This window comes from Pan paniscus, chromosome 10 (genome assembly GCF_029289425.2).
Source record: "Pan paniscus chromosome 10, NHGRI_mPanPan1-v2.0_pri, whole genome shotgun sequence".
In the NCBI taxonomy this organism is placed as follows: Eukaryota; Metazoa; Chordata; class Mammalia; order Primates; family Hominidae; genus Pan; species Pan paniscus.
The window spans coordinates 85,833,636-85,861,557 of NC_073259.2; the positions used below are offsets into that span (position 1 = coordinate 85,833,636).

Below are 27,922 nucleotides of genomic sequence, written 5' to 3' on the forward strand. Positions count from 1 at the left end.
ACATCCCTTGTAAGTTGTATTCCTAGGTATTTTATTCTCTTTGTGAATTGTGAATAGGATTCACTCATGATTTGGCTCTCTGTTTTTCTATTATTGGTGTATAGAAACGCTTGTGATTTTTGTACATTGGTTATGTATCTTGAGACTACTGAAGTTGCTTATTAACTTAAGGAGATTTTGGGCTGAGACAATGGGGTTTTCTAAATATACAGTCATGTCATCTGCAAACAGAGACAATTTGACTTCCTCTTTTCCTACTTGAATACCCTTTATTTCTTTCTCTTGCCTGATTGTCCTGGCCAGAACTTCCAATACTATTTTGAATAGGAGTGGTGAGAGAGGGCGTCCTTTTCTTGTGCAGGTTTTCAAAGGGAATGCTTCCAGCTTTTGCCCTTTCAGTATGATATTGGCTGTGGGTTTGTCATAAACAGCTTTTATTAGTTTGAGATATGTTCCATCAATACCTAGTTTATTGAGAGTTTTTAGCATGAAGGAGTGTTGAATTTTATCAAAGGCCTTTTCTGCATCTATTGAGATAATCATGTGGTTTTTGTCATTGGTTCTGTTTATCTGATGGATTACATTTATTGATTTGCATATGTTGAACCAGCCTTGCATCCCAGCGATGAAACCGACTTGATCGTGGTGAATAAGCTTTTTGATGTGCTGCTGGATTGGGTTTGCCAGTATTTTATTGAGTATTTTTGCATCAGTGTTCTTCAGGGATATGGGGCTGAAATTTTCTTTTTTGTTGTTTCTCTGCCAGGTTTTAGTATCAGGATGATGTTGGCCTCATAAGATGAGTTAGGGAGGAGTCCCTCTTTTTCTGTTGATTGGAATAGTTTCATAAGGAATGGTACCAGCTCCTCTTTGTACCTCTGGTAGAACTTGGCTGTGAATCCTTCTGGTCCTGGGGTTTTTTTGGTTGGTAGGTTATTAATTACTGCCTCAATTTCAGAACTTGTTATTGGTCTATTCAGGGATTTGACTTCTTCCTGGTTTAGTCTTGGCAGGGTGTATGTGTCAAGGAATTTATCCATTTCTTCTAGATTTTCTAGTTTATTTGTGTAGAGGTTTTTATTGTATTCTCTGATGGTAGTTTGTATTTCTGTGGGATCAGTTGTGGTATCCCCTTTATCATTTTTTATTGTGTCTATTTGATTCTTCTCTCTTTTCATCTTTATTAGTCTGGCTAGCTGTCTATCTATTTTGTTGATCTTTTCAAAAAACCAGCTCCTGGGTTCATTGATTTTTTGAAGGGTTTTTGTGTCTCTATCTCCTTCAGTTCTGCTCTGATCTTCGTTATTTCTTGCCTTCTGCTAGCTTTTGAATTTGTTTGCTCTTGCTTCTCTAGTTCTTTTAATTGTGATGTTAGGATGTTGATTTTAGATCTTTGCTGCTTTCTCCTGGGTGCATTTAGTGCTATAAATTCCCCTCTAAACACTGCTTTAGCTATGTCCCAGAGATTCTAGTACATTGTGTCTTTGTTCTCATTGGTTTCAAAGAACTTATTTATTTCTGCCTTCATTTTGTTATTTACCCAGTAGTCATTCAGGAGCAGGTTGTTCAGTTTCCACATGGTTGTGCAGTTTTGAGTGAGTTTCTTAATCCTGAGTTCTAATTTGATTGCACTGTTGTCTGAGAGACTGTTTGTTTTGATTTCCATTATTTTGCATTTGCTGAATAGTGTTTTACTTCCCATTATGTGGTCGATTTTAGAATAATTGCTATGTGGTGCTGAGAAGAATGTGTATTCTGTTGATTTGGGGTGGAGAGTTCTGTAGGTGTCTATTAGGTCTTCTTGGTCCAGAGCTGAGTTCAAGTCCTGAATATCCTTGTTAATTTTCTGTCTCGTTGATCTGTCTCATATTGACAGTGGGTTGTTAAATTCTCCCACTATTATTGTGTGGTAGTCTAAGTCTCTTTGTACATCTCTAAGAACTTACTTTATGAATCTGGGTGCTCCTGTATTGGATGCATATATATTTAGGATAGTTAGCTCTTCTTGTTGCATTGATCCCTTTACCAGTATGTAATGTCCTTCTTTGTCTTTTTTGATCTTTGTTGGTCTCTGATAAAAAGTCTGGTTTATCAGAGTCTAGTATTGCAACCCCTGCTTTTTTTTGGCTTTCTATTATTTGCTTGATAAACATTCCTCCATCCATTTGTTTTGAGCCTATGTGTGTCTTTGCACATGAGGTGGCTCTCCTGAATATAGCACACCGATGGGTCTTGACTCTATCCAATTTGCCAGTCTGTGTCTGTTTATTGGTGCATTTAACCCATGTACATTTAACGTTAATATCATCATGTGTGAATTTGATCCTGTCATTATGATGCTAACTGGTTATTTTGCCAATTAGTTGATGCAGTTTCTTCATAGTGTCGATTGTCTCTACAGTGTGGTATGTTTTTGCAGTGGCTGGTACTGGTTTTTCCTTTCCATATTTAGTGCTTCCTTCAGGAGCTCTTGTAAGACAGGCCTGGTGCTGACAAAATCTTTCAGCATTTGCTTGTCTGTAAAGGATTTCATTTCTCCTTTGCTTATGAAGCTTAATTTGGCTGGATATGAAATACTGGGTTGAAAATTCTTTTCTGTAAGAATATTGAATATTGATCCCTACTCTCTTCTGGCTTGAAGGGTTTCTGCCGAGAGATCAGCTGTTAGTCTGATGGGCTTCCCTTTGTGGGTAACCCAACCTTTCTCTCTGGCTGCCCGTAATATTTTTTTCCTCTATTTCAACCTTGGTGAATCTGACGATTACGTGTCTTGGTGTTGCTCTTCTTCAGGAGTATCTTTGTGGTGTTCTCTGTGTTTCCTGAATTTGAATGTTGGCCTGTCTTGCTAGGTTGGGGAAGTTCTCCTGGATAATATCCTGAAGAGTTTCCAAATTGGTTCCATTTTCCCCGTCACTTTCAGGTACACCAATCAAATGTAGATTTGGTCTTTTCACATAGTCCCATATTTCTTGGAGGCTTTGTTGGTTCCTTTCCATTCTTTTTTCTCTAATCTTGTCTTCATGTTTTATTTCACTCATTTGATCTTCAATCTCTGATAACTTTTCTTCCGCTTGATGGATTCAGCTATTGATACATGTATATGCTTCAGGAAGTTCTCATGCTGCGTTTTTCAGCTCCATCAGGTCATTTATGTTCTTCTCTCAACTGGTTATTCTAGTTAGCGATTCTTCTAACCTTTTTTCAAGGTTCTTAGCTTCCTTGCATTGGGCTAGAACATGCCCTTTAGCTTGGAGGAGTTTGTTATTACCCACCTTCTGAAGCCTAGTTCTGTCAATTCATCAAACTCATTCTCTGTCCAGTTTTGTTCCCTTGCTGGTGAGGAGTTGTGATCCTTTGGAGGAGAAGAAGCATTCTGGTTTTTGGAATTTTCTGCCTTTTTGTGCTGATTTTTCCTGATTTTCATGGATTTATCTGCCTTCACTCTTTGATGTTGGTGACCTTCGGATGGGGTTTTTGTGTGGACATCCTTTTTGTTGGTTTTGTTGCTATTCCTTTCTGTTTGTTAGTTTTCCTGCTAACAGGCCCCTCTGCTGCCTGTCTGCTGTAGTTTGCTGGGGTCCACTGCAGACCCTGTTTGCCTGGGTATCACCAGCAGAGGATGCAGTACAGCAAAGACTGCTGCCTGTTCCTTCCTCTGGAAGCTTCGTTCCAGAGGGGCACCGGCCAGATGCCAGCCAGAGCTCTCCTGTATGAGGTGTCTATCGACCCCTGCTGGGAGGTGTCTCCCAGTCAGGAGGCACAGGGATCAGGGACCCACTTGAGGAGGCAGTGTATTCCTTAGCAGAGCTCCAGCACTCTGCTGGGAGATCTGCTGCTCTCTTCAGAGACGGCAAGCAGGAATGTTTAAGTCTGCTGAAGTTGTGCCCATAGCCCCCGCTTCCACCAGGTGCTCTTTCCCAGGGAGATGGGAGTTTTACCTATAAGCTCCTGACTGGGGCTGCTGCCTTTCTTTCAGATATGCCGTCTCAGAGAGGAGGAATCTAGGGAGGCAGTCTGGCTACAGTGGCCTTGCGGAGCTGCGGTGGGCTCCGCCCAGTTCGAATTTTCCGGTGGCTTTTTTTACACTGTGAGGGGAAAACCACCTACTCAAGCCTCAGTAATGGCAGACCTCCCTTCCCCCAAGATCAAGCATCGCAGGTCGACTTCAGAATGCTGTGCTGGCAGTGAGAATTTCAAGCCAGTGGATCTTACCTTGCTGGGCTCTGTGCGGGATGGGATCTGCTGAGCTAGACCACTTTGCTCCCTGGCTTCAGCCCCCTTTCCAGGGGACTGAACTGTTCTGTCTTTCTGGCTTTCCAGGTGCCACTGGGTTATGAAAAAGAAATTGCAGCTAGCTCGGTGTCTGCCCTTGAAACCCAGGGTCCTGGTGGTGTAGGCACCTGAGGAAATCTCCTGGTCTGTGGGTTGCAAAGACCATGGGAAAAGCGTAGTATCTGGGCTGGAATGCACCTTTCCTCACAGCACAGTCCCTCATGGCTTCCCTTGGCTAGGGGAGGGAGTTCCTCAACCCCTTGTGCTTCCCGGGTGAGGTGACGCCCCACCCAGCTTTGGCTCGCCCTCCATGGACTGTACCCACTGTGCATCCAGTCCCAATGAGATGAGTCAGGTACCTTAGTTTTAAATGCAGAAATCACCGGCCTTCTGCATTGATCTCGCTAGGAGCTGCAGACGAGAGCTGTTCCTATTCGGCCATCTTGCCAGCTACCTGATCTGTATTTTTAACATTTTACCCAGTGAACCTGAGGATGAGTTAGTCTTTTTTGTTTTCTCACTTATGAAAATAATTCAAAATAAAACATACGTCATTGTATGTTGTTTATTTCTTATATTTGAATTCTGCCCTTTAAATGGAGTTAAATTGCTAATTTCCACTTTATAGCAAAACCACTGTTGTGTGGCTTTTTTCATGGCAAATTACAAATCAGTTTGACCTTAGTGTTTGTCAGATACATACTTGGTTAATGTATCAAATCTGCCTTTGGTTGGGTTCGTAGTTGTTCCACTACAGAAAAAAATTGAATTGTAAAATATTTTTATTGGTTTGTCACCTTTGATATTGTAAAAATAATAAATTAAGTATATATTATAACCAGATTCTCAAATACCTGACTATTCAAACTATTTTCCCCAGGATTGATCTAGGCTTTGCCTTTTGTTTTCAGTTTAATTTCAAATTCTATTGGTAGATTTCTAATCTTCTAAGTAAGTTTAGAAATTTGCTTAGTTTACACATTTTTTTGTACAAGACCCATTATATGTTTGTTTGTTTGTTTGTTTTTGAGATGGAGTCTCGCTCTGTCACCCAGGCTGGAGTGCAGTGGTGCCATCTCCACTCACTGCAAGTTCCGCCTCCCGGGTTCACGCCATTCTCCTGCCTCAGCCTCCCGAGTAGCTGGGACTACAGGCGCCCGCCACCACGCCGGGCTAATTTTTTGTATTTTTAGTGGACATGGGGTTTCACCGTGTTAGCCAGGATGGTCTCGATCTCCTGACCTCATGATCCGCCCACCTCGGCCTCCCAAAGTGCTGGGATTACAGGCGTGAGCCACAGCGCCCGACCCCCATTATATGTTTTTATATCAATAATCTGATCTTTTATTACTTAGTGAATAATTGAATGGTTTAAATTGACACATGATTCCATTTGTAGACTGATAACTTTTAGAATCAAAAAATATTTTAAAACTCAGTGACTTTGCAGACCAAGGATTGAACAGAATTTTCTTTCTAGGATTAGGTATTAGGTAGTTTTTGAAAATGCTAATTAAAATAGAACTAAGATATTTTAGTTAAAATACTAGCAAATGTATTCCTCATTAAGCCTCTTCATTCAATACTAGTTTTTTTCAATCTTTAACAAATATTTCTGCCTAGCCACTTTAAATAAAAGTAAGCAAATATACAAATTAAGTTGGTTTCTTAAGTTACCACTTTTTGTCAAATCAGTTTTATTGTTTTCTTATTTAAATGCAAAAATACTTGCTTATTTCAAAACTTGTAGGGTGATGAAAACAAAACAAGAAGCCCTGTAATCAGATCCCCCTGATGTGACTACTAGTAACAAATACACAAGGCAATTTGATTTCTGAAATAAAGAAATTTAACTTTTAAAATTTAAAACATTTTCCCAAACAATGACAAAATAAACACACAGAAGGATTGTTAAAACTATAAGAATAAAAGCTAATACTAAAATACAAATTCTAAAACTTAGTTGTATTATAGTTATAGGTAGTAGTGCCACTTTCTCTATATTCAATTCTTCATCATCTACTCCTATTGTATGTGAATATCTACTCATTCTTCATCCATACTTTCATTGTTTCAGTATCACTTAAGAGCATGATAATTTACATAGTTTCTGACCAGGTTTTGTAGCATACAAAAGCCCCTGCCCTCCAGAACCCTAAAATCTAGTTGGAATGACTAATTATAGGACTTAATAGTTAAGAGAGTATATTATAAAGCATGTATTAAGGGAAGCCTTTCTTCACCTCCACCACCATCAAGTCTCCGTCAAATTATTTGGTTGTGCATTTTCAAGGAATAATTCTTTTTATCAAAGCACTTTTTTAAGTTTGATACTAGGCCTTGTTAGTTTGACTATATATCTAATTTATTTAATCTTCCACATTTGTCAGAAGGGGCTCACCTAAGCTTTCCCAGCACCTAACATAGTGCACAACACATAGTGAGTGTTTAATAACCACTTGTTGACTGAATGACTGAATGAATACAAAATACAACATAAGCATTCAAAGAAGTTAACTTGGGGTTGGAATTGTCAAGGAAGGTCTTAAACAAGGGCATTAAATTGACGCTAAACAAAGGGAAAGAAGTGGATAGGTGGAAAGAAGGAAGAGAAGCATTTTCTGAGAGTAGGGTAAAATAAGACAGCATAACACAAAACTAAGCATTTTAAAGTGAACAATTCAGTGACATTAATACATTCACAATATTGTGAATTTGCCAACTCAAACTAGTTCCCATTTTTATCACCTTAAAAGGTAACCTGCTATTGCCAGCCATGATTCCATCATCACTATATTTTTATCTACCTTCACCCTTGACACTTCATCATATTCAGCAAATGAATAAATATAAGCATAGATAATTTTATTCTATTCTTCTTGGATTTCTTTACTCAGTGAGATGTGCTCTATTTTTTACTGTGTTCCTTTACTTGCCTCTACTTTGAAACAACAGCCCATATCCTGTTGCTAAACTCCATGCTGTTCAGATTATTTAATTGAGACAAACTTTAGCTTCTATTCCTTCAACTGACCTTATGCCCTCCTTGGACTGAAAGCATTTAGAAAACCCCCTCTGATGGAAACCCAATTAATGAGTGAAACAAATAAATAACTTAAAAAATAGTGTTTACGAAATGACTTTCATTTCCCTCCTCTAAACTTTCATTATCATTTCAGAGATCAAAGATTTAATCCCAATGAAAAACTGAGGAATTTCATTTCTTTTTTTTTTAACTTTTATTTTTTTGAGACAGTCTCACTCTGTTGCCCAGGCTGGAGTGCAGTGTGGCACTATCTCGGGGCTCACTGCAGCCTCCACCTTCTGGGTTCAAGCAATTCTCCTGTCTCAGCCTTCCAAGTAGCTGGGATTACAGGCGCCTACCACTATGCCCAGCTAATTTTTGTCTCGTTAGTAGAGATGAGGTTTCACCACATTGGCCAGCCTGGTCTCGAACTCCTGACCTAAGTGATCCGCTCACCTAGGGCGCTCCCGCCTGGCCTCCCAAAGTGCTAGGATTACAAGTGAGAGCCACTGCACCCGGTCAGGAATTTAATTTCTAATGTGATAACAGTCACACTTGATCATTGAGCAAATCTCAGGGATTGACACAGATATTGTTTATAAATAAAAAGTCACCAAATTAATTAATTAATTAGTTTAGAGACAGAGTCTCACTCTGTCACCCAGGCTGGAGTACAGTGGCATGATCTTGGCTCACTGCAACCTCTGCCTCCCAGATTCAAATGATTCTCATGCCTCAGCCTCCTAAGTAGCTAGGATTACAGGCATGCACCACCATGCCTAATTTTTATGTTTTTAGTAGACACGGGGTTTTACCATGTTGGCCAGGCTGGTTTTGAACTCCTGGCCTCAAGTGATCCACCTGCCTCAGCCTCCCAAAGTGCTGAGATTACAGGTGTAAGCCCTCATGCCTGGCCTAAAAGACACCAAATTCTTATAGGTAATAGGATTACTCTTAGCCCATCAGTGCCTGGTTAGAGTTTACATACAAGCAAGGAACCTATGTGTAGGGGACACAATGTGATTTTCTCAGCTCAACATTGATTACTCATTAATTTGCTGATTGTACACTCATTTTACTTTGGAGAACCAGCCATTCTGCAATTGATTACTGTCTTGGTGGAACTATATATCAGGGTTCTCTGCCTTTCCAGGTTGTTGGGTAGGGATGTGAACCAAGTTTCAAGAGTCAAATTGCTTTTCCAGGAATGTTAAGTTTGAGAAGAGTAACAAATCTGGAATTGATCTTAGAAGACCCTGAAGAAATTGCCTACTAGTTCCTGTCATTCAGATCACCAGATATCATTGATTTAACTTATCCTGCAGTTCTCTGTGCAATTCTGCATCACCTCCCAGTAGCTATATTTATACTTGGAGGGCCTATCCCAAATCCTAAAGCTATCTCATTGATAATAACCTGAGAGAAAGAAAAACCCATCAAAATAAAAGGGCTTAGGGCAAACAGAATAAATGCGTATCTAAGAAAAAGTTGTTCATAAGGAAGCAAAAAGATAGGACGGGTCAGAAACCACACAGTTGGCATTAGATTCCTTCATATGACTAATAGCAAGTACTCAAAAGATTAGAGCCTGTCACTGATCTAAAATATTTTAGTGAAGAGTGGCACACTCTAATACTTTAATGCCCTCATTTATTTCAGTATGTTTTTCTTGCATCTAATGTAAATACACCTCAGCGATTTTTAAAAGTAAACCTCTTTCTTGCTCTTCTCCTTGTAGCTCACTACAAAACTGATACACAGAGTAGTGTCCCCATGTCATCATTAGTAGCAGCATTTAGGAACTTGTTAGAAAAGCAGATCCTCAGGCTGCACCTCACATCTACTGTTTCAGAGGCTCTGGGGTGCGGAGCCCAGCATCTGTGTTTCGGCAAGCCCTCTAGGTGATTCTGAGATTCACTAAGAGTAAAGGACCACTGATCGAATATTCTGCCAGAGTTCCTCAGGCACTCACAAGCCTAATTTCCTAAAGGAGGAAATGTATCATTGCCCAGGAAGATTCATGTCCCTTCGTATGTGGAGAAAAAAAAAAACTCTAATGTTGATACAACATCCCAACATCTCCTAACATTTTCTGCCCTATGACAAATTTCACAAGAATCATTCGAGAAGATGTGGCCTCCACATCAAATATTCTGCTTTTCTGCCGTGGTTTGACATTGAACTCTAATTCTACCACTCTATACCATGCAAATTAAAAGAGAAATAAATAAAGCCATGGAGATCTGTATTTGAAATGTTACACCAAGAAAACAACAATAAGGAGAGGAGGTTGAATTCAAAGGGAATGGCTGGGTTAGAGCCAATTAAAACAGCTGATGTGTGGTAAGCAGAGGCAGTTAAAGAAGGGCACAATAAACATCCCTTGGGAGGGACAGTGGAGAAGCAGCTTGTAAACTGAGAAAGTAGGCCTTAATAGCACAGGCCTACTTTCGTCCTTAATTAGACTGAAATTGCCCATCAGTGGCACTCACCTGTGATTAAAAACCAACAACAAGCAAAAAGTAAAATACTGGATGTGCCAACTTTAAACCAAGTTCAGACTTTATCTAAGCTTTTCACCTCGTCCATGGTTTTAAGACACTAATTAATACACTGCTGTTAATCAGTGAGGTTGGGGACTTCAAGAACTTCTTGAGTGTGCAGCCCCAGTTTCAGGAGAGGAAGAGATATATTTTTTCTTTTTTCTAAGAGTGGAAATATATGCTGCTAGACGTGCTGACTTTACCATCACTTACATTGGCACTGTTCATGGAGGAATCTTGGAAAACTGTCAGGAAATGAAACTATCTTGATCATCAGAGTAAAGAAGTATGATAGCAGCGAGTGAGCCCCAGTGGCAGAAGGGTTACACAGTCCTTGAATTTTAGTTCTGGCTCTATTCACTACAAGTCAGACATTCTTCATTATTCCCCAGTAAAGTTTTTAGGCTGAATAAATAGGTACAGCAAAAAGCAAATAACTTGCAGATAGTAATTTCGGTCATGACAAACTATTTAACTTAGTATAGTCTTAATGATGGGATTACAGTCACTTATACTGTTTATATTGAAGCAAATGAGGGTCTGTCTTGATCAGGAGGATACTGGAGTGATTAGTGATGCAATTACTTTAGAAATCCTCTTGGTGAAATTTGAATATCTTGCCCTGTGAAGTTACTGTTATGGTATTATGCTACTGTTTTCTCTCATTACTAGAATTACAGCATATAGATTTTCAGGAGCACACAGTAAATATTGACTTTTTTTTGTAAATATTTTTGCAGGCTAAGGGTCTCTACTATGATTAAACAAATTAAATATAATGCATTTAAAAATCCTGATATAGCTCCTGATGAATGCATTTCCAAATTATCATGTGTATCATCTCCAATAAGTTGAAGCTTTTAAAATTACATCGTAGTCCATATAATGACCACTTTATATTAGACCATCACAGTTGTAATATAAAATGTGGTCATGGCTTACTGAGATGTCATAATTCATCAAATCTTTTTTTTCCCGACATCGCATCTCCACATCCTTTCTGAACAGTACACTGTAATTTTTAGATTGCCAAGTATGATCTATCAAAATGAGAACTTGGGTGTGGTACTTAGCAACTTTTAGATATACCAATAAAACAACAACCTAATGTCTAAAGAAAACTGGGTAATTTTATATTAATATTTTATGGCATTTTTGGAACCTCATATGAGTATGCACCAGAGGAGGGTTAGAAGTTGAAATGCATTATTATATGTCAAGCTGGTATCATATATCAAATGATTTTAGAGGACAGGGAGCTAAGAACAGGAGTACTGGGAAATACAAGATAGAATTTCAAAGGCAGGAAGAAGCCCGATGGGAAAAAAAATTAAGGGTGAATTGGTGGAAATTCATGGATAATTGCAAGGAATGCCCAAGGGAGATAAACTTTATATTCATTGGAAGGGGTTAAGAATGAAGACTGTTACAAATACTAGACACAGAAGGTCTGGAAACATAGACCATGATTTTATGATGGATTAATCCATAGTTTCAGACTTGTTCAACACCCTGCATATATGATCAATGTGTAAATAAGTGTTTTAACTCAGTAACAGCAGAAGGTGCATTTTTAGAGAGAGGAACACTTGACAGCCTCCAGTAAAGTGAAAATGGGAAGTCACTGCTTTCAGTTTGAATAGGATTGATATTGGGACAGTAGTGTCAGATAGTCTCTGAGATGAAGTCATTTGACTCTCTTTCCTTTGAGTTAATTATTAAGTACTATCCAGAAGTTCTTTATCCAATGCAAGCACAAATTACCAGGCAAAGCACAGGTAAAGCCACCAGGTAGCTTCTGAAAAGTGTTGTTATCTGCAGCCTTCTTGCATGGTGCTTGGTTGTGAACTCCACATGTGCTCGGCTATCATCTGCTGCCACCTCTCTGCAGCTAATAGGCTTTGGACATCACTTATGGATGCAATGTGTTGTGCCATTTACCTCCATGTTTACTCTTTTTTATCATCTGTCACTCCTTTACCTCTGCTTCCCTAAACCAGAGAGAAAAAAAATCGTATATCAATATGCAGAAATGCAAAAGTTACTTGAAATAAATAGTGTTGGTTTAGGACTTTATGTTTTAGCTCAATTCTAAACATCCTTGTGATTCCTAAACTATGGCAGGATAAGCTTTCCAGGGAACATTTAAAGCTTGCCATTCAGAGAGAGCAGTAAAGTGCCATGTATATGTTAACTCTAAGAATTCTTCCTTATTGACAAATTGAATTGGGCAAAGGTGTGGCTGCACGGCTGGTATTTTATCTGCAACTGTCAAACTGTGGTAGTTCTTTTTCATTTTGACTTTTTATTCTATTTTCCGATCTATTATCCTCTTTCTATCTTCTGGTGGATATCTGTTGACCTTTAATCCTTACTTACTGCATACACTTTGGTGATCACTTTATGGAAGGATCCTTGCTGGGGCTCAGATGCTGAGGAAGAAATGGCATCAATAAAATATAAATGGGAAAGAGAAAATGAGAGCAAGCAAGCTTTAAGGCTTATCTAAATGGAGCAGACAGTTTTAGATTTGGAATTGCTACACCCTCTGTAAGATTCACTTGTAATTTTATACTTCTATTGAATATTCTGCAGAATAATAAGCCCTGCTCTTTGCCAGAGATGCTTTGTTTAAATCAAATCCTCTGGAGAAAATCTCAAAAGAAATAGCTGCTGAGTTTACTTAATATAAAAAGTTTTTTTTAATTTAAAGTTTCCTTAACAGAGTCGTTTGTTGATTAAAATGCTCTGCCAAGTTCTTCTAGTGATTCCGTCAAGACCAAACTATGCTTTTTTTTTTAAACTGCAGATGCAAATGTTAACTTCACCTGAGGTTTCTCTAGCAAAGCATTTTCTTATTTTCAGAAGCTCTTAACACTGCCAGATGTGTAATTAAATGGTCATTTCACTTTTATTATAATTTTGTGGCTTTTTAAAATTATTTTTCTTGTTTATGTACACTGTAGCAGTTATGGTCACCATATGCTCGTTATGTAAGATAGCTCTTAACACCCAGCTGATAGATGCAAGCTGTTGGGGAAAAATCACCACTGGTCTCCTATTTATCTAATTTTAATCCTCAAAGGTAAATTCAGCTGGATAAATGTGTTCCTAAGCATCTTTCACCTGTCAGAAAATATTTTTATGTAGTTCCTCTAACAACACGAAGGAAAATGTCTGCCTCTCTAGAACTTGATTTTGCCACTAGTTACTTTGTGCTATTGAGATAGTACTTTTGAGATAAAAGATACAATAAGCCAATAAAGTAGAAGCTAAAGTGTGATGATATAAATATATGTATAAACTAGCTTTTTTGGAGGGATAGGTGGGTTAGGTGGAAGAGAGGAGGAAAGGATTTCTTCCTGATGAGTATAAACAAAAACAATTTAAGGAAAATGCAAGTTTAATAATTTAACCAATACTTAATAAGCCATGCAACTGAACTTATTTTCCCTAAAGTTATTATCCTATAAATCACAAATATTTTATTTCATAAGAATCTGAGGTCTGTACCATTGAGAGTGCAAATATACCATTATTATAGAAAGAGTTTGCAGAAATAAAACTCCTAGAATGTACATGCATTAAGTCATGATTTTTAAAACTGTCCTATGAAAATGATATAGTCTCTAATGAGCAATTTTAATGTTTAGTAGGAAACAGGGAAATTGTTTTTATGGGAGAAGAATCCATCCCATCACATTAGAATTACAAAACTTTCCATTTATGTTTGTTCAAAGTTTTCTGTTTTGTTTTGTTTGGTTTGGTTTGCCTGTTTTTGACAGAAAGTGTGGAAAGTTGGCAGTGTCTTTGCAGGGATGAGGGGTATGTGATTGCTAACACACTTTGCTTTCAATGACCTCATGTAAATGTTAGGAAAGTCTGGAGGAAATCAATGCATTTACAATAATCCAGGTTAGTATCTGATGGTCTCCATTAGAAAAGTGTTTAGAGGGGAGGAAATGCATAACAAATTACCGCTCATCGTTCACATTTAATATTGCGTCGATTCTGCATTTGAGGAAATCAATTTTTGTTCTTTCTATTCCAGAAATATATGTGAGAGATTTTCTTTTACTTATATAAAGAATATGAAAATAAATGTATTAATTAGTATTCCAAGTTTAATTAATGACCAAGTCAGATTCTTTTAAAAGTAAACAAATAGCTCACTTCCCGGATTGTATATATTACAAATTTATATGTAATATTAATTATACTAGTTGTTGATAGATTTCAGCCCATCCCATTTTCAGCAAATCTGATGAACTTTATTCCTTTTAATTTTGGCTATGCAAACTTCTTTCTTTAATAATATTAAAATGCATTACATGCATTTCCAATGACTAAAAATATATCTATCAGTGAGAAGGAAACTGTTGGATTTTAAATCTTCTCACAGCTATTGTAGAAATTAGGAAAAAGAGGACTCATGCATGCAATAGGTGTTACTGGGAACGTTTTATGAGAACAATAGGAACTTTATAAGATTTTTCACGTTTACCCTTCACTCATCCCCTTTTTCTTCACGTCTCAACTGAATATTAACATAACTAAAATATAAGTATGCTACACATTCTGAAAGTACAAGCATTGACTAATAATGAGGATTTTAAGCTGAGGTCCCTCAGGGTACAAACTTCTTTAGGTGAAAACCTAGTATGTCACTAGTTACTTAAAGGTTATCTACAAATTTTCCTTTATTCTCATTTCTTTGAAGTTTGTGAAACTTCTTCAATTCACTAAAATGTAGCTAGTGAATAAAGTAAAATAAGAGTTAAGTTTTAGATGCCAAATTTAGTTGTCCATTTTTTTCTACTCTCACCGTTGCTCTATACCCTAAATCTTACAAATACAGTGGGAAAGCATTGAGGAGGGGATTAAAAATGAAATGTTTTGTGAAAATATTTAGCAAGACAATATGGACACAGGAAAAGTGAAGAAGGTCCTCATATATATCTTATGTTGATAATGATACAAAATTTTACATGAAAAATCATATTTACAGAAATCTATTCTGCTTTTTCAACATTATGCTTTATTACTCACCAATTCTCATGGTCCACACATTTAAAACAGGAACGAGAAAGATATTTTAGGGCAACATATGTGTGGTTCGTAAAACCAATAAGCAGGGTATATGCAAGAAAGAGCTCGGCAACTACTTCTGTTGCTGTCAGAAATCATTGTGAAATTTCATGAAAAGGAACTCTTGAGACTATGATAATATGGAAGTAAAGGGGAATGCATATATGGAAATTAACATTCTTCTAAGAAAAATGATTGGCTAAAGAAAATGGATAGTGAGGTCAGTAGAGAATAAAATGTCAATAAATTGAAGTGTGTGTGTGTGTGCACACACTATTCTGGTAAGAAGCAGATAAAAAAGGAAAGGAAAACTTTGAAGGGTTTACGTAGACTTTTTGATCACTTTGCATCTTTTATAGTAGGTTTCTATATATTTCTGAATCTAATGTATTAGATGCCTGTCTTAGTCCATTAGTGCTGTTATAACAGAATACCACAGACTGGTAATTTCTATAAGAACAGGAATTTATATCCCGTAGTTCTAGAGCCTAGGAAATCCTAGATCAAGGCACTGACATCTGGTGAGGGTCTTCTGGCTGCATCTTCACATGCTAGAAGGTGGAAAGGCAAGAGAGGGGCGACCTCCCTCCATCAAGTCTTTTTATAAAGGCACCTAATCCCATTCATGAGGGCAGAGCCCTCACGATTCAATCACTTTCCAAAGGCCACAACCGCCAATATTGTTGCATTGAGGATTAAGTTTCAACATGAAATTTGAAGGTGACAGAAACATTGAAACCATTGCAATGTCTGACAGAGAGATGTGGTTTTCCAGTTAATGGTCTCATTTTATGTCTGGGCTATTAAAAACATGACCATTGCTTATAGCTGGGAAGATCGCACACTCTACCACTGTGTGTATGACAGGCACTACAACCTCAAGTGGTTGTTGACTCTGCGTCACTGGTTTTGTTCAGTGGAATAAGCAGATATTAATAATGTATATGTAATTTTATGTTGCTGCCTTTTTAAATGGTGCCATAAGATTTCCTTAAAGTGACTATGTTTTATTTATACTTACTAAATATAGACCCAGCACTGAATACATTACACAAAATAATAGAAGAGTCATAATCAGATCTTATGTTTTCATTATCATACTTTCTAATTTCCTATTCTTTTTTATGACTTCAGGTAGGTTGAAAAAGAGGTATCTAGCTGAACCTCTCAATATTCTTCTCTCTCTTTCTTATTATCTGTCTCTGCCTGTCACACACACACATGTACACACACACATGTTTGCACAAACACACACACACACAGCTGTTTTGAAATATCCTCAGAGTTCCTAGTAAAATGCTGCATGATCTGAAAAAGACAAACTTTTGAAGCTATTGATGGGGTAGCTTTTCTGGATGGTTCCTAGAAAGGATCTGGATGTTAGTTAGATCTGAAGTTTAGAACCTGTACTGGAACTGGGAACTGGAACTGATTACAGGCAGCAATTACTTTAACTCATTACTTAGATTAAAATCATAGGCTAATTATAGTGTTACCCTGTGTTAAAATATAAGAATAAAGTTTAAATGTTTAAGAAAAGATTTACTCTCAATCCCTGAATGAAACCTAATGCACCCTTAGAATATCTGCAATAAAGCAGGAGATGGTTAACATGTGGATTCTGAAGGGGTAAGAGCAATGGTTACATGGTGCTTGGGATGAGAAAATGTGCAGTATTCCAAGTGATCCTATAAATCTTTCACAATTACAAGTTACAACCATTGCAAATGACATTTTTATGATACCTTTTGAATGGCTTGGCTTTGGTGTGCCACTCTTTTATGTTTTAGCCAATTTTATTTGTATATAACCTTCAAAAATATGTGAAAATAAGAAAATTGGAAAGGAAGCAGTAGTGAAAATGATACCTTTATAAAACACTGTTATTATACATTGTTACATCTCAACATTTTTGGCCGCATTTCCCAGGACCAAACTGTTAAAACTTGTTTGAGATGTCTTCATCTTTTTATAACACAGTATATTTGTGTACCCATATTCCAACAAGAATAGTTCTTTCAAGCAAAACTGTTTTTTTAGGTTGCTTTTTTTTAGCATTCATTTGGATTTTTAAGGGTCTGCTGTCTTACTGGAACACTGAAATTTATCTGGCAAGAATATCCAATGATTTTGTTTTAATGGAATAGTTGTCCTTTTTCCAGATGTGTATTTTTTTTTCACTCGGGGAGCTGATATCCTTGAAGCAAGGGTATTAACATGCAATGCCATTCCAAAGCTGACTACATTTGCTTTTCATTATACTTTATGGTTAAGAGACCCTCTGAATTTGATAAATTTTATTTGCTCAACTAACTCTATCAGTAGCATATTGTAAAGAAGCCTGTAGGGTAGTAAATGCATGTCATAGAGCATATATAAACAATTTCCACCTCTCCTGAGAAGTTCCTCGTTTTAAGTGGACATTGTGTGCATTCTTTAAAAATCTGTTAGCTGTCTTACTATTTAATCCCTTGTACTCATCACCTGCTTTTATGTTTTAGCCAGCTAGTTTACCTTTCTTTTGCCTGATTCAATACCACAATAAAGACACATCTTGGCATATTGCCCCTTGCGTCCACAAATACACTGTATGAGCAGAGTATACCTAATACTTCTTTATGCATCCATTTTTTTCTGAGATATCTGAAAAAATGATTTCAGTGGGAATACTGGTAAGAAAAATTCTAAAACAGATCTTACTGTCTTATGTGTTAGAAGCCAGGTCTGGAGAATAGTTTTAACTTCATGCTCAGTATATCTTATCTTATTTTTTATTCTTTAAATTTCCTCAGTGAAGCCAGGCCTGGATAATAAACTTCATGCTCAGTATATCATATCTTATTTTTTATTATTTAAATTTCCTCATTAGTCCTGAAGACAATCTATTCAAATCATTCAAACATTTTGCAACTTGTTAGTACGAGTCATTTATTCTCTGGGGTTTAAGGGAAGTTCTTACCTGGATGAAGGATAATTTTAAAACATGAAGGTTCTTAAGGTCGAATGTGAAAGTGATAATGCACAATACAATTTCAGAATGGATTGGAAAAAAAAGAACAGTTAATAATTTGACTCTTTACTTCTGCTTCTATTATAGACTAACAGGGATCATATTTACTTCCCTCCACCTTAAGTATAAACTGAACAAAAGCATATAAAACAATATTATTCAGCCGTTGGACAATAGACAATACAGGACAATGGTTCCTGAAAGAAGGGTAATCAAAGGGGAAAGCTTACAATTGTGCTAGTTGACTTCCTGGAGGCAATATCCAGACCGCAGAGTAGAGATGGAGAACCCAAATACAGTCCAGAAGTTTTGCTGACTCTTAGAGATCAAAGTTTAGGAAAGCCTCAAGGGCTAAAATTTTGGAGCCAAAGTACCAGAAAAGAAGGAACTGCAGAGAGAGAGAGAGAAAGATAAAATGAGGTAGATAAACAGACAGAGAGACACAGAGGGAGATACAAAGAGATAGGAGAGAATGAGGATGAGCATTGGAGACTTACGAGATGTTTCTTCTAATCTTTGACAGAGGACTTATAGAGGAAACAAGCAAATGCCAGAGGAAGGACCAGCAGAAAGAAGTATGAGAAATAATTGCTAGCAGTCACACAAGGTTGGGAATAGTTGACATTTTCCCCAGCCAGAGTGAAAAGACCACAAGGTGTGTGTTAGATTCACAAAATTGTATTTCTTTACAAGTGGTGCAAAATTAGCTCTAGGCAATCAGATCTGTACCTTCTTTAACAATTTATTTAAAATGCTCAAAAGCTACTTAACTATGTGCCATTACAAAATCAAATCCTACTTGAAATCCAGTATACAAGTGTACAATTCAAAATGTCTACCATCTAGTAAAATATTACCAGGCATGTTAAAAAGCAATATGACATGACTCATATCCAGAAGGGAAAAAAATCCATTAATGGAAACATACTTAAGAAATGGCAGAGATGATGGAATTAGCAGACAAGTTGTTGTTAAAACAACTATTATAAATATGCTCCATATGTTCAAGAAGGTAGAAAAACAAATGTGATAAGGAGAGACATGGAAGAAAGAAAAGACACCCAAATGGAACTCCTAGAGATGAAAAAGTATAGTGTGTGAATTAAAAATACATGAGACAGGATTACAACAGATTAAATAATATAGAGGTAAAGATTAATGAACTTGGAAACAGTAATAGAAGTTATGTGAATGCAAAATGAAGCACAGAGAGTAAATTTTTTTTAGACAGAGTCTCACTCTGTCACCAGGCTGGAGTGTAGTGGCACAATCTTGGCTGACTGCAATCTCTGCCTCTCGGGTTCAAGTGATTCTCCTGTCTCAGCCTCCCGAGTAGCTGGGACTGCAGGTGCATGCCACCACGCCCAACTAAATTTTTTTTTTTTTTTTTTTTTTTTGTATTTTTAGTAGAGACAGGGTTTCACCATGTTGCCCAGGCTGGTCTCGAACTCCTGAGCTCAGGCAATCCATCCGCCTTGGCCTCCCAAAGTGCTGGGATTACAGGCATGAGCCACTGCGCCCGGCTGAGAGTAAGATTTTTAAAGCCTTGAAAAATTAATTGCATTAGTAACCGTGGCATGAAAGCAGGTGGTCCAACATACATAATTGGAGCCCTAGAAGGAAGAGGGAGGTAGAAAATAAGTTTAGAAAAAACTAAAAAGTTTCCAAAATTTGATATAAACTATAAAAAAGTCCAATCAACATAACACAACCTGAACAAAACATTAAAAAAATAAAATTGCTGGCCAGGTGCAGTGGCTAACGCCTGTAATCCCAGCACTTTGGGAGGCCGAGGAAGGTGGATTACCTGAAGTCAGGAGTTTGAGACCAGCCTGGCCAATATGGTAAAACCCTGTATCTACTAAAAATACAAAAATTAGCTGGGTTTGGTGGTGTGTGCCTGTAATCCAAGCTACTTGGGAGGCTGAGGCAGCAAAATGGCTTGAACCCAGGAGGCAGGGATTCCAGTGAGCCAAGATTGCACCACTGCACTCCAGCCTGGTGAGAGAACAAGACTCCGTCTCAAAAACAACAACAACAACAACAACAACAACAACAAAGAAAATCAAATAGCTAAAATTAGTGGTAAAGAATATCTTATCAGAAGTTGGATAATACAGTCAGGATACATAGAAAGGAACAAAGATCAGACATGTGATGGACTTCTTAGAAACTATGCAAGGGAAAATACAATGGTGTGGCATCTTTACTGAAGAAAAAAAATTGTTAACTAAGAATTTTGTACCCAGAAAATAATTCTTTCAAAAATGGAGGCAAAGCAAACTCTTTTTTAGCCAAACAAAAGCTGAGACAGTTAATTGCCAGCAAATCTGCAATTTGAAAAATGTTATAAAAGGTTGTTTATAAAAGGAAAATGATACCAGATAAAAATTTGCATCTAAGCAAAGGAAAGAAGAGCACCAGAAATGGAAATTATGTGGATAAATATAAAGATTATTCAGTTTTTAATTTTTAAAACAGAATTGATAATAGAACAAAATAATGTGCTATGTTAATATATGTAGAAGAAAACGTATGCTAACACTAGCACAAGAAAGTGAACAGGAATGTAAAATTAAATACTGTGAGGTTTGTAAATTATATCTAAAGTGGCATAATGTAATTTGAAGGCATATTCTAATAAGTTAATGGTTCATATAGTAAATCCTAGAGGAAACAGAAGAATAAAATGAAATATGTGTCACCTACTAAGAATCCACTTTATAAAGATACAGATAAAGTTGAAAGAACGGAAAGATGACACTAAACACTAATCAAAATCCTTGAAAAAGTAGTTTAGCACAAAGGGACATTTAGGACCCCCACTCACAAGACTGCAAAAGTTTGAGAGATATATGGAGAATCATCTTCTAACAAAAAGCAAGCTGAAAACTAGGACAAAATCTATTCAAATATATATCTAAGATAGGACCTATACCGAAATATATAAATAATTGTTGATAAAACTCAGTAATAATGAGACAAACAAAAAGTGGGCAAGAGTTTTTGACAGATATTTCACCAAAGATGATATATGAATGACAAGCACACACATGAAAAGATAATCAACATCAATAAATTATTAGAAAAATTCAAATGAAAACTGCAGTGATATACCCCTACTCCTAAGTAGAATGGCTAAAATGAGAGACTGAAGATATGAAGTATAGAGTATGTGTAGCAGCTGGACCTCTCATACATTGCTAGTGGAAGTTCAGAATGGTATGTTTTGGAAAATAGTGTGGCACATGCTTACACAAATATATAGTTATCAAATTCCCTTTATCCATGAGAAAATAAAATAAATATCAACATAAGACAGATATAAATATTTATAGGGACAGGCAATGTAGCTCAAGTCTGTAATCCCAGCATGTTGGGAGGCCGAGGCAGGTGGATCACTTAAGGTCAGGAGTTCGAGACCAGCCTAGCCAATATGGTGAAACCCTGTCTCTACTAAAAATACAGATGGTGCACACCTGTAGTCCAAGCTACGCAGGAGGCTGAGGCACGAGAATTGCTAGAACCCAGGAGGCTGAAGTTGTAGTGAGCCGAGATCACACCACTGCACTCCAGCCTGGGTGACAGAGCGGGACTCTGTCCCCCTCCCCCCAAAAAATTATAGAACTTTCCCACACTGGAAACAAATCAAGGGTCCTTTACCAGATAAATGCATAAACGAATTGTGCCATATTCAAACAATGGAATGCATTTGAGCCATACAAAAGAAAGAACTAATGATACATACAACACATGGATAAATCTCAAAAGCATTATGCTAAGTGAAAACAGCCAAAAACGAAAATACTGAATGATTTCATTTCTATGAAATTCTAGAAAAGGCAAAACTAGCGTTAGAAGTCACTTCAGACATTGCCTGTGTTGAGAGTGAGACATTATCTACGGTAGGCATGAGAGAACATTTTGAATGAAGGGAATATTCTACATCTTGATAGTGGTACTGGCCTCATTGAATTATTTAATGGGGAAAGGATTCCCTATTTAATAAATGGTGCTTGGAAAACTGGCTAGCCATATGTAGAAAGCTGAAACTGGATCCCTTCCTTACACCTTATACAAAAATCAATTCAAGATGGATTAAAGACTTAAACGTTAGACCTAAAACCGTAAAAACCCTAGAAGAAAACCTAGGCATTACCATTCAGGACATAGGCATGGGCAAGGAATTATTTCCTTATATTTGTTGAATTTTTACTTATGTGTAAATTCCACTTCAATCAAGCTGTTAAAAATAGGAATGTGAGACCAGGCACAGTGGTTCACGTTTGTAATCCCAGCACTTTGGGAGGCCAAGGCGGGCAGATCACCTGAGATCAGGAGTTCGAGACCAGTCTGGCCAACACGGCGAAACCCTGGCGAAAACCTGTCGCTACTAAAAATACAAAAATTAGCCAGGCGTAGTGGCAGGCGCCTGTAATCCCAGCTACTTGGGAGGCTGAGGCATGAGAATTGCTTGAACCCGGGAGGCAGAGGTTGCAGTGAACTGAGATCATGGAATATAGTTACTCCAGCTTAGGGGATAGAGCAAGACTCTGCCTCCAAAAAAAAAAAAAAAAAAAAAAAAAAAAAAGTAATGTGGCTTTTCTACAATTTTAGCAAATATCAGAGTTGACTCTCAAATCATATTTTTCCTTTCAGCAAGCATGATTTTGTGTTGACAGTTGAATATTTTTTCTCTTACTCTTTCTTAAAAATCATGGTTTGCAAGTTGCCATTTTATAAGATTTTATTACTTATTTTTTAAATTACTGATATTAAAATTTAGCCAGGTTGGAACTCTCTTATTGCCTAAAACTCCAGCTTAGCTTTAGAAGGTATTTCAAGGGTCATTGCCACTTTTCCTGTTAAATTTGATAGGAATAAAATGACAACCAATTTATTTCATCTTAATTTTCAGGATTTTTTCCTGAGTTCAGTCCTATTCATCCTTATGATCATGACCATATTGGGCTTCATGACTTTATCTTTCTAATTCTCATGACTATATTTCCTGTAACATTTAGAGCTAACATTTATTGAACACTTACTATGTGGAAAACTATCCTAACAACATCATACATTTACTTCCTTTAATTCTCACAGCACCCCTGTTGAGGAAGCATAATTATTTTTTTTACTCCATTTTATAGATGATGAAACTGAGACACAGCAACTTCCAAATTCATATAACTAGGAAGTAAGGAAGCAGAGATTTGCTTTTAAGCAGTCCCACTTTACAGCCCATTGTCTGAACTATCAAACTACAAATCCTATAATTTACAGATCTTAAATTCTAGTTTTTAGAAGAATCAATTCGCTTAAATATGACTCTCAGACCTTTCCCTCTCCCTCATGATGGTTTCAACATGAGTTTTGTGTCCCCTCCAAAAACTCATGTTGAAATTTAGTTGGCATTGTGAATGGTATTAAGAGATGGAGACATTAAAAGGTGAGTAGGCCATGAGAACACTAACTTCATACATGGATTAATGTTATTGTGGTAGTGGGATTATCATGAGAGTATAATCCCTGTTATAAAAGCGAGCTTGGCCCTTTCTGTCTCTCTTATATGAGTGCTCTCTTGCTCTTCTGCCTTCCACCATGGGGAGATGCAGCAAGAAGACCCTCACCACATATGGGCCCCTCACTCTTATGCTTCCCAGCCTCCAGAACTGTAAGAAGCAAATCTCTCGTTATTTATAAATTACCCAGTTTTAGATATTCTGTTATAGTAGCACAAATGGACTAACACAGTGGGTTCGAGATGAATACAATCATCTATATTTTAGTAAGCACTCAGGTCCCCATCACATCTGGTTTGTTGAACTCAGTTTGTAAAACCTCATTTTGAACTTCATCTACAAGGTATCAGTGACCGTAAGCTAATTTTTTACTTTCTCGGTGCCTTTGTCTCCTAGGTCTCAAAACGGTGTGGTTCTTTTAAGATAAATTGAGATGACAACTCCTGGCACAAAGCACATTTTTTATAGTAAGTTAGTTTGGTTTTGTTGCTTTTGGTGGTAGATATTACTGCAAAAAATTAGTTGACAGTGACTATTAATACCATCTTATATTTCAGTCAGAGTGAAAGATATTGCCTAATATGCAAAAGGTATTTCAAAGTGAAAAGACATCTTATTGAATGTGAATCCTTTTTTTTCAATCTAATTGTTCCAAGAATTACGATACATTCTCCTCCAATGTATGTTTCTAAAATACCAATTAGCTCATTCGTAATTGGCAAACAGGAATTTTGTACTAGTATAATGTAGAAGTTGTATAGCTTTATATACAATTTATTCTAGGCAAAGGGAGGCAGAATAGTCAGCGTAGAATTATAACCTTGGGTGGGCAAAGAAGCCCTCAGTTTGAATGTTGTATAGTCAGCAGGAGCCCTTTTGGCTCAGTTTTAAGAAAACTAAAAAGAAAAACAAAAATGAATGCCTGCATCTGGGGCTTCCTCTTCAAAGGGGCATGCCCCTGGCCTTGTGCAGCTCTTAAATATTTGCAGTTGCCCTGACCCTGTACCCATTTCAATGGCAAGCCTACTGGCTTGGAGTTTGCCTTCCAACCGGATTTCTTCCACCAATTCTGGTTAAAGTGTTGCCAGCATTTATACCCAATTATGTTTTTATGTAATTCTGAGTCACTTCCTTGAGTGGTCCAAATTATTTTCTGAGGTGCCAATATTATTTTTGCTAGCAATATACTCCCAAAGTTGCATATGTTTTGAGTGAACTTCCTAGAATCAATTTTTCCCACAAGTTCTATTATTTAGGTGCTGTTTTGTTTTGCATTGTGAGGATTACAAGTTGAATATGTCTTATTATGAACTAAACCTCATTTTACGAACATGAACCTCCCCAACTCTGTATTACCTTATAGTTTCTGAAAGCTATAATGTGTTGAATGGTTTGCAAATTGCAAAATAACTTACTTCCTCAGAGAGATTATTTCATTTCTTTGATGCCACTAGTGTTGTATTTGTTTTGTATTATCCCGTTGTGTAAAGCCCACTTGGGTTACTATTTTTAAAGCCTGCAAGACTTCTAACTTACATTTCCTGTCTTCTATGCTGCATCAGCAGAACATATACTTTTAGTTATTGGCTCTTTCATCTATAAATTACTGCTTCTTAGACAAAAGTACGTAGTGATTTAAAGACCTGGAAACAGTAGGCCAAAGATGACCATTTCTTCACTAAAGAAAGACATTTTCTATAAAAAATGGTTATGATTTAATAATTTCCATAATTCATTGTGTCTATACTAAGTGTCCACCACTCATTTTTCTAAGATCTTTGGTTGCATTATTACTAATTTTTATATTTGGTGAATATAATTGTTCTCTGTATCCATTTTCTGAGTGCAATCAGTTTCAGAACAATAATGCATGGTACATTAGATGTTTTCTTAAAAGTTTACCCCTTGTTTATTTAAAGTTCCTGACATGCTTTAACCAGAAATAGAACATGCTATGATTATATTAAAATAATTCTATGGATGGAAGCATCATCATTCATTCTCACTGAGTATCTGTTTGGACAGTTTTTAGAAGCTTGGGATTTTAAGTTGGACTTAATAAACTTGAATAACAGTGTTATTTTCAACCATTTTAAAAGACAGGTTTACAAACTAAAATCATACATTCTTTCCCCCTTTCTAGCTTCATCATTTTAGTCAATTTTTTCTGTGTCTCCAAGTCATAGCTGTTCTTTCTATAAAGTGAAGAAAATAAATATGCCTATACTTTGAGTCATTCCAATGATTAAATGTGATAATGCATAAAATGCTTAGTTCCATAACTGCTTTGTAATACATTCCACATAAGTATTAGCTTTGAATGTTTTTATAATCATGACTTATTAAATTTGGTAACAATGATTACTATATATTTAGTGCCCTGCTTCCTGTGTTTACTCTATTTTCATAACCTAGGCAGCTATGGTCCGATGAATGATTTAACTGCTTTAGCTAGTTGCACTATTGCATGATTTTAGCCTGATTTCATGGGATGCAACAGAATGAACATCGTGGCTCATGGCTGTCAGTAGTGAAAAATAGCTGGAAATCAGACAAACAACTTTATTGCTGAGATTGTTTCCGGGCTAAAAGTTCTTCCAACAGCTGTTTGTTTTGGCCATTAACATGTCCATTCTTTTTATTTTTTCTGAGCTGGGGGAAATACAATTTTCTTTAAAAAGAGAATGCAGGCTGGCTATTTCTGAAATCAGGAAGAACCCCTGTCCTTCCACTGTTGTGGTCTTTTGGCTGCTCTGACAGTTGGACTGAAGGGCTTTTCCTTTTGATTTTTTCCTCTTTTTCACTCTCAAAGTTCAGACTCAGACTGCTTTAGTGAGAAAAAAAAATAAGCAAAACTAAGAGCTCTTTAATCCTAAGAAGGAGCTTTGTAGCAGTTACCTTGAAGAAGAGTTTACTCCCCAAAGGAGTATTTAGTATTACTTAGACACTGAGTCACTGAACAGAGAGAGAGAGAGAGAGACAGAGAGAGAGAGAGAGAGAGAGACAGAGAGAGAGAGAGAGAGAGACAGAGAGAGAGAGAGAAAGACAGAGAGAGAGAGAGAGAATGAGAATGAATATGAATCCCAGCCAGCAAGAAAGAAAAGATACTTAACTAAAGACGCAGGGAAGTTTTGCCTCTTCCTGAAAATTATATTATTAGCTTTTTAAAAATGAGGATGACTGCTAGTTTTGTTTAAAGTATTTGTTCTGGAAATACTAAAGTTGGAGTCTACCAGACTGAGGTTAGAAGCATTTTCTTTGGCAGCAAGAAGATAATTTTATAGAAGCCATGCCTGTTCTTGGGGTTGCCTCAAAACTGAGGCAGCCAGCTGTTGGGTCAAAGCCTGTGCATACTGCTCTTCCGATACCAAATCTTGGCACTACTGGGTCACAGCACTGTTCTTCAAGACCTTTGGAACTTGCTGAAACAGAGAGCTCCATGCTTTCTTGTCAGCTTGCATTAAAATCAACCTGTGAATTTGGAGAGAAGAAACCCCTCCAAGGAAAAGCCAAGGAGAAAGAAGACAGCAAGGTTAGTTGCTGAAGTTACCTGCAGACTTGTATGGCTAAAATGCACATTTCTCTTTAAGTGCACTATAAAACATGTTATGAAATGGGGAGTAGTAGAGGAATACCAGTGTAAGGATGTAAGTAGTTATAATGGCTGAAAAGCTGAATATTTAGCTTATGTAAAAACTGTATTCTTAGTTTAGAGTTGTAAAAGTCATGATCAAAATTTTCTGAATATGCATCTATTGTAATCATTTAGTACTACTTATTGATGAATGCCTAGTTAGTTCTAGATATTGCTCTATTACTAATAATCATAATCAATCACAAATGTGAGAAAAAGAGAACCTATTGTCATCCATACTGCAATGTATGAAAATAGGTACTTTTAAAAAGACATTTATTTGTAATAATTCATATAGACACCATCACTTTTCTCTAAATGTCATTTGCATATCAAAGAATTTCTGTTTGAAAATTTGTATCATAGGCTGCTTAATTCATTGCAGTATGAAGGAAAATGAAGTACTATTTTCCTTGATACTGCACATTTATATGGACTTTCCCTTGTAAACTGAAACCCTACTCTTTTACTTATTACTGACATCTTTTTCAGTCATTTAATTTATGATATTTTGTGAGTAGTTGCTCATAGCCCTTGGTTTCTAAAGCATACTACAACCGTTTTCTCCAGTCACACATGCTAGAATGGCCCCGAAGCTGCTGAACTTCATGCGGATTCATTTGTACCTTGATAAGCATCACTTTTGTTTTGTGCATTTTTACTTTTATTGGTACATATTAGGTGTATATATTTATGGGTACATATTGGTGTATATATTTATGTGGTTCATGAGAGATTCTGATACAGGCATACAATGTGTAATAATCATATCAGGGTAAATGGAGTATCTGTTGCCTTAAGCATTTATCATGTCTTTGTGTTGCAAAC

The 27,922-nt window shown here is 36.9% G+C and overlaps 1 protein-coding gene across 13 annotated transcripts in view; it reads left to right on the forward strand.

Moving 5' to 3' along the window:
• The window catches only part of NAV3 (neuron navigator 3), an 892,922-nt gene that overhangs the window by 481,858 nt on the left and 383,142 nt on the right, over positions 1–27,922 (forward strand). For 9 of the 13 annotated variants that reach the window (XM_034936264.3, XM_034936265.3, XM_055095926.2 and 6 more), the window contains exon 1: positions 340–26,992. The exons of the other annotated variants lie outside the window; for them this stretch is intronic. In XM_034936264.3, coding sequence (XP_034792155.1) covers positions 26,750–26,992 — 243 coding nt within the window. In that variant the 5' untranslated portion in view covers positions 340–26,749. Of the gene's footprint in view, positions 1–339; positions 26,993–27,922 lie in introns of those variants that run through there. 13 annotated transcript variants of the gene reach the window in all.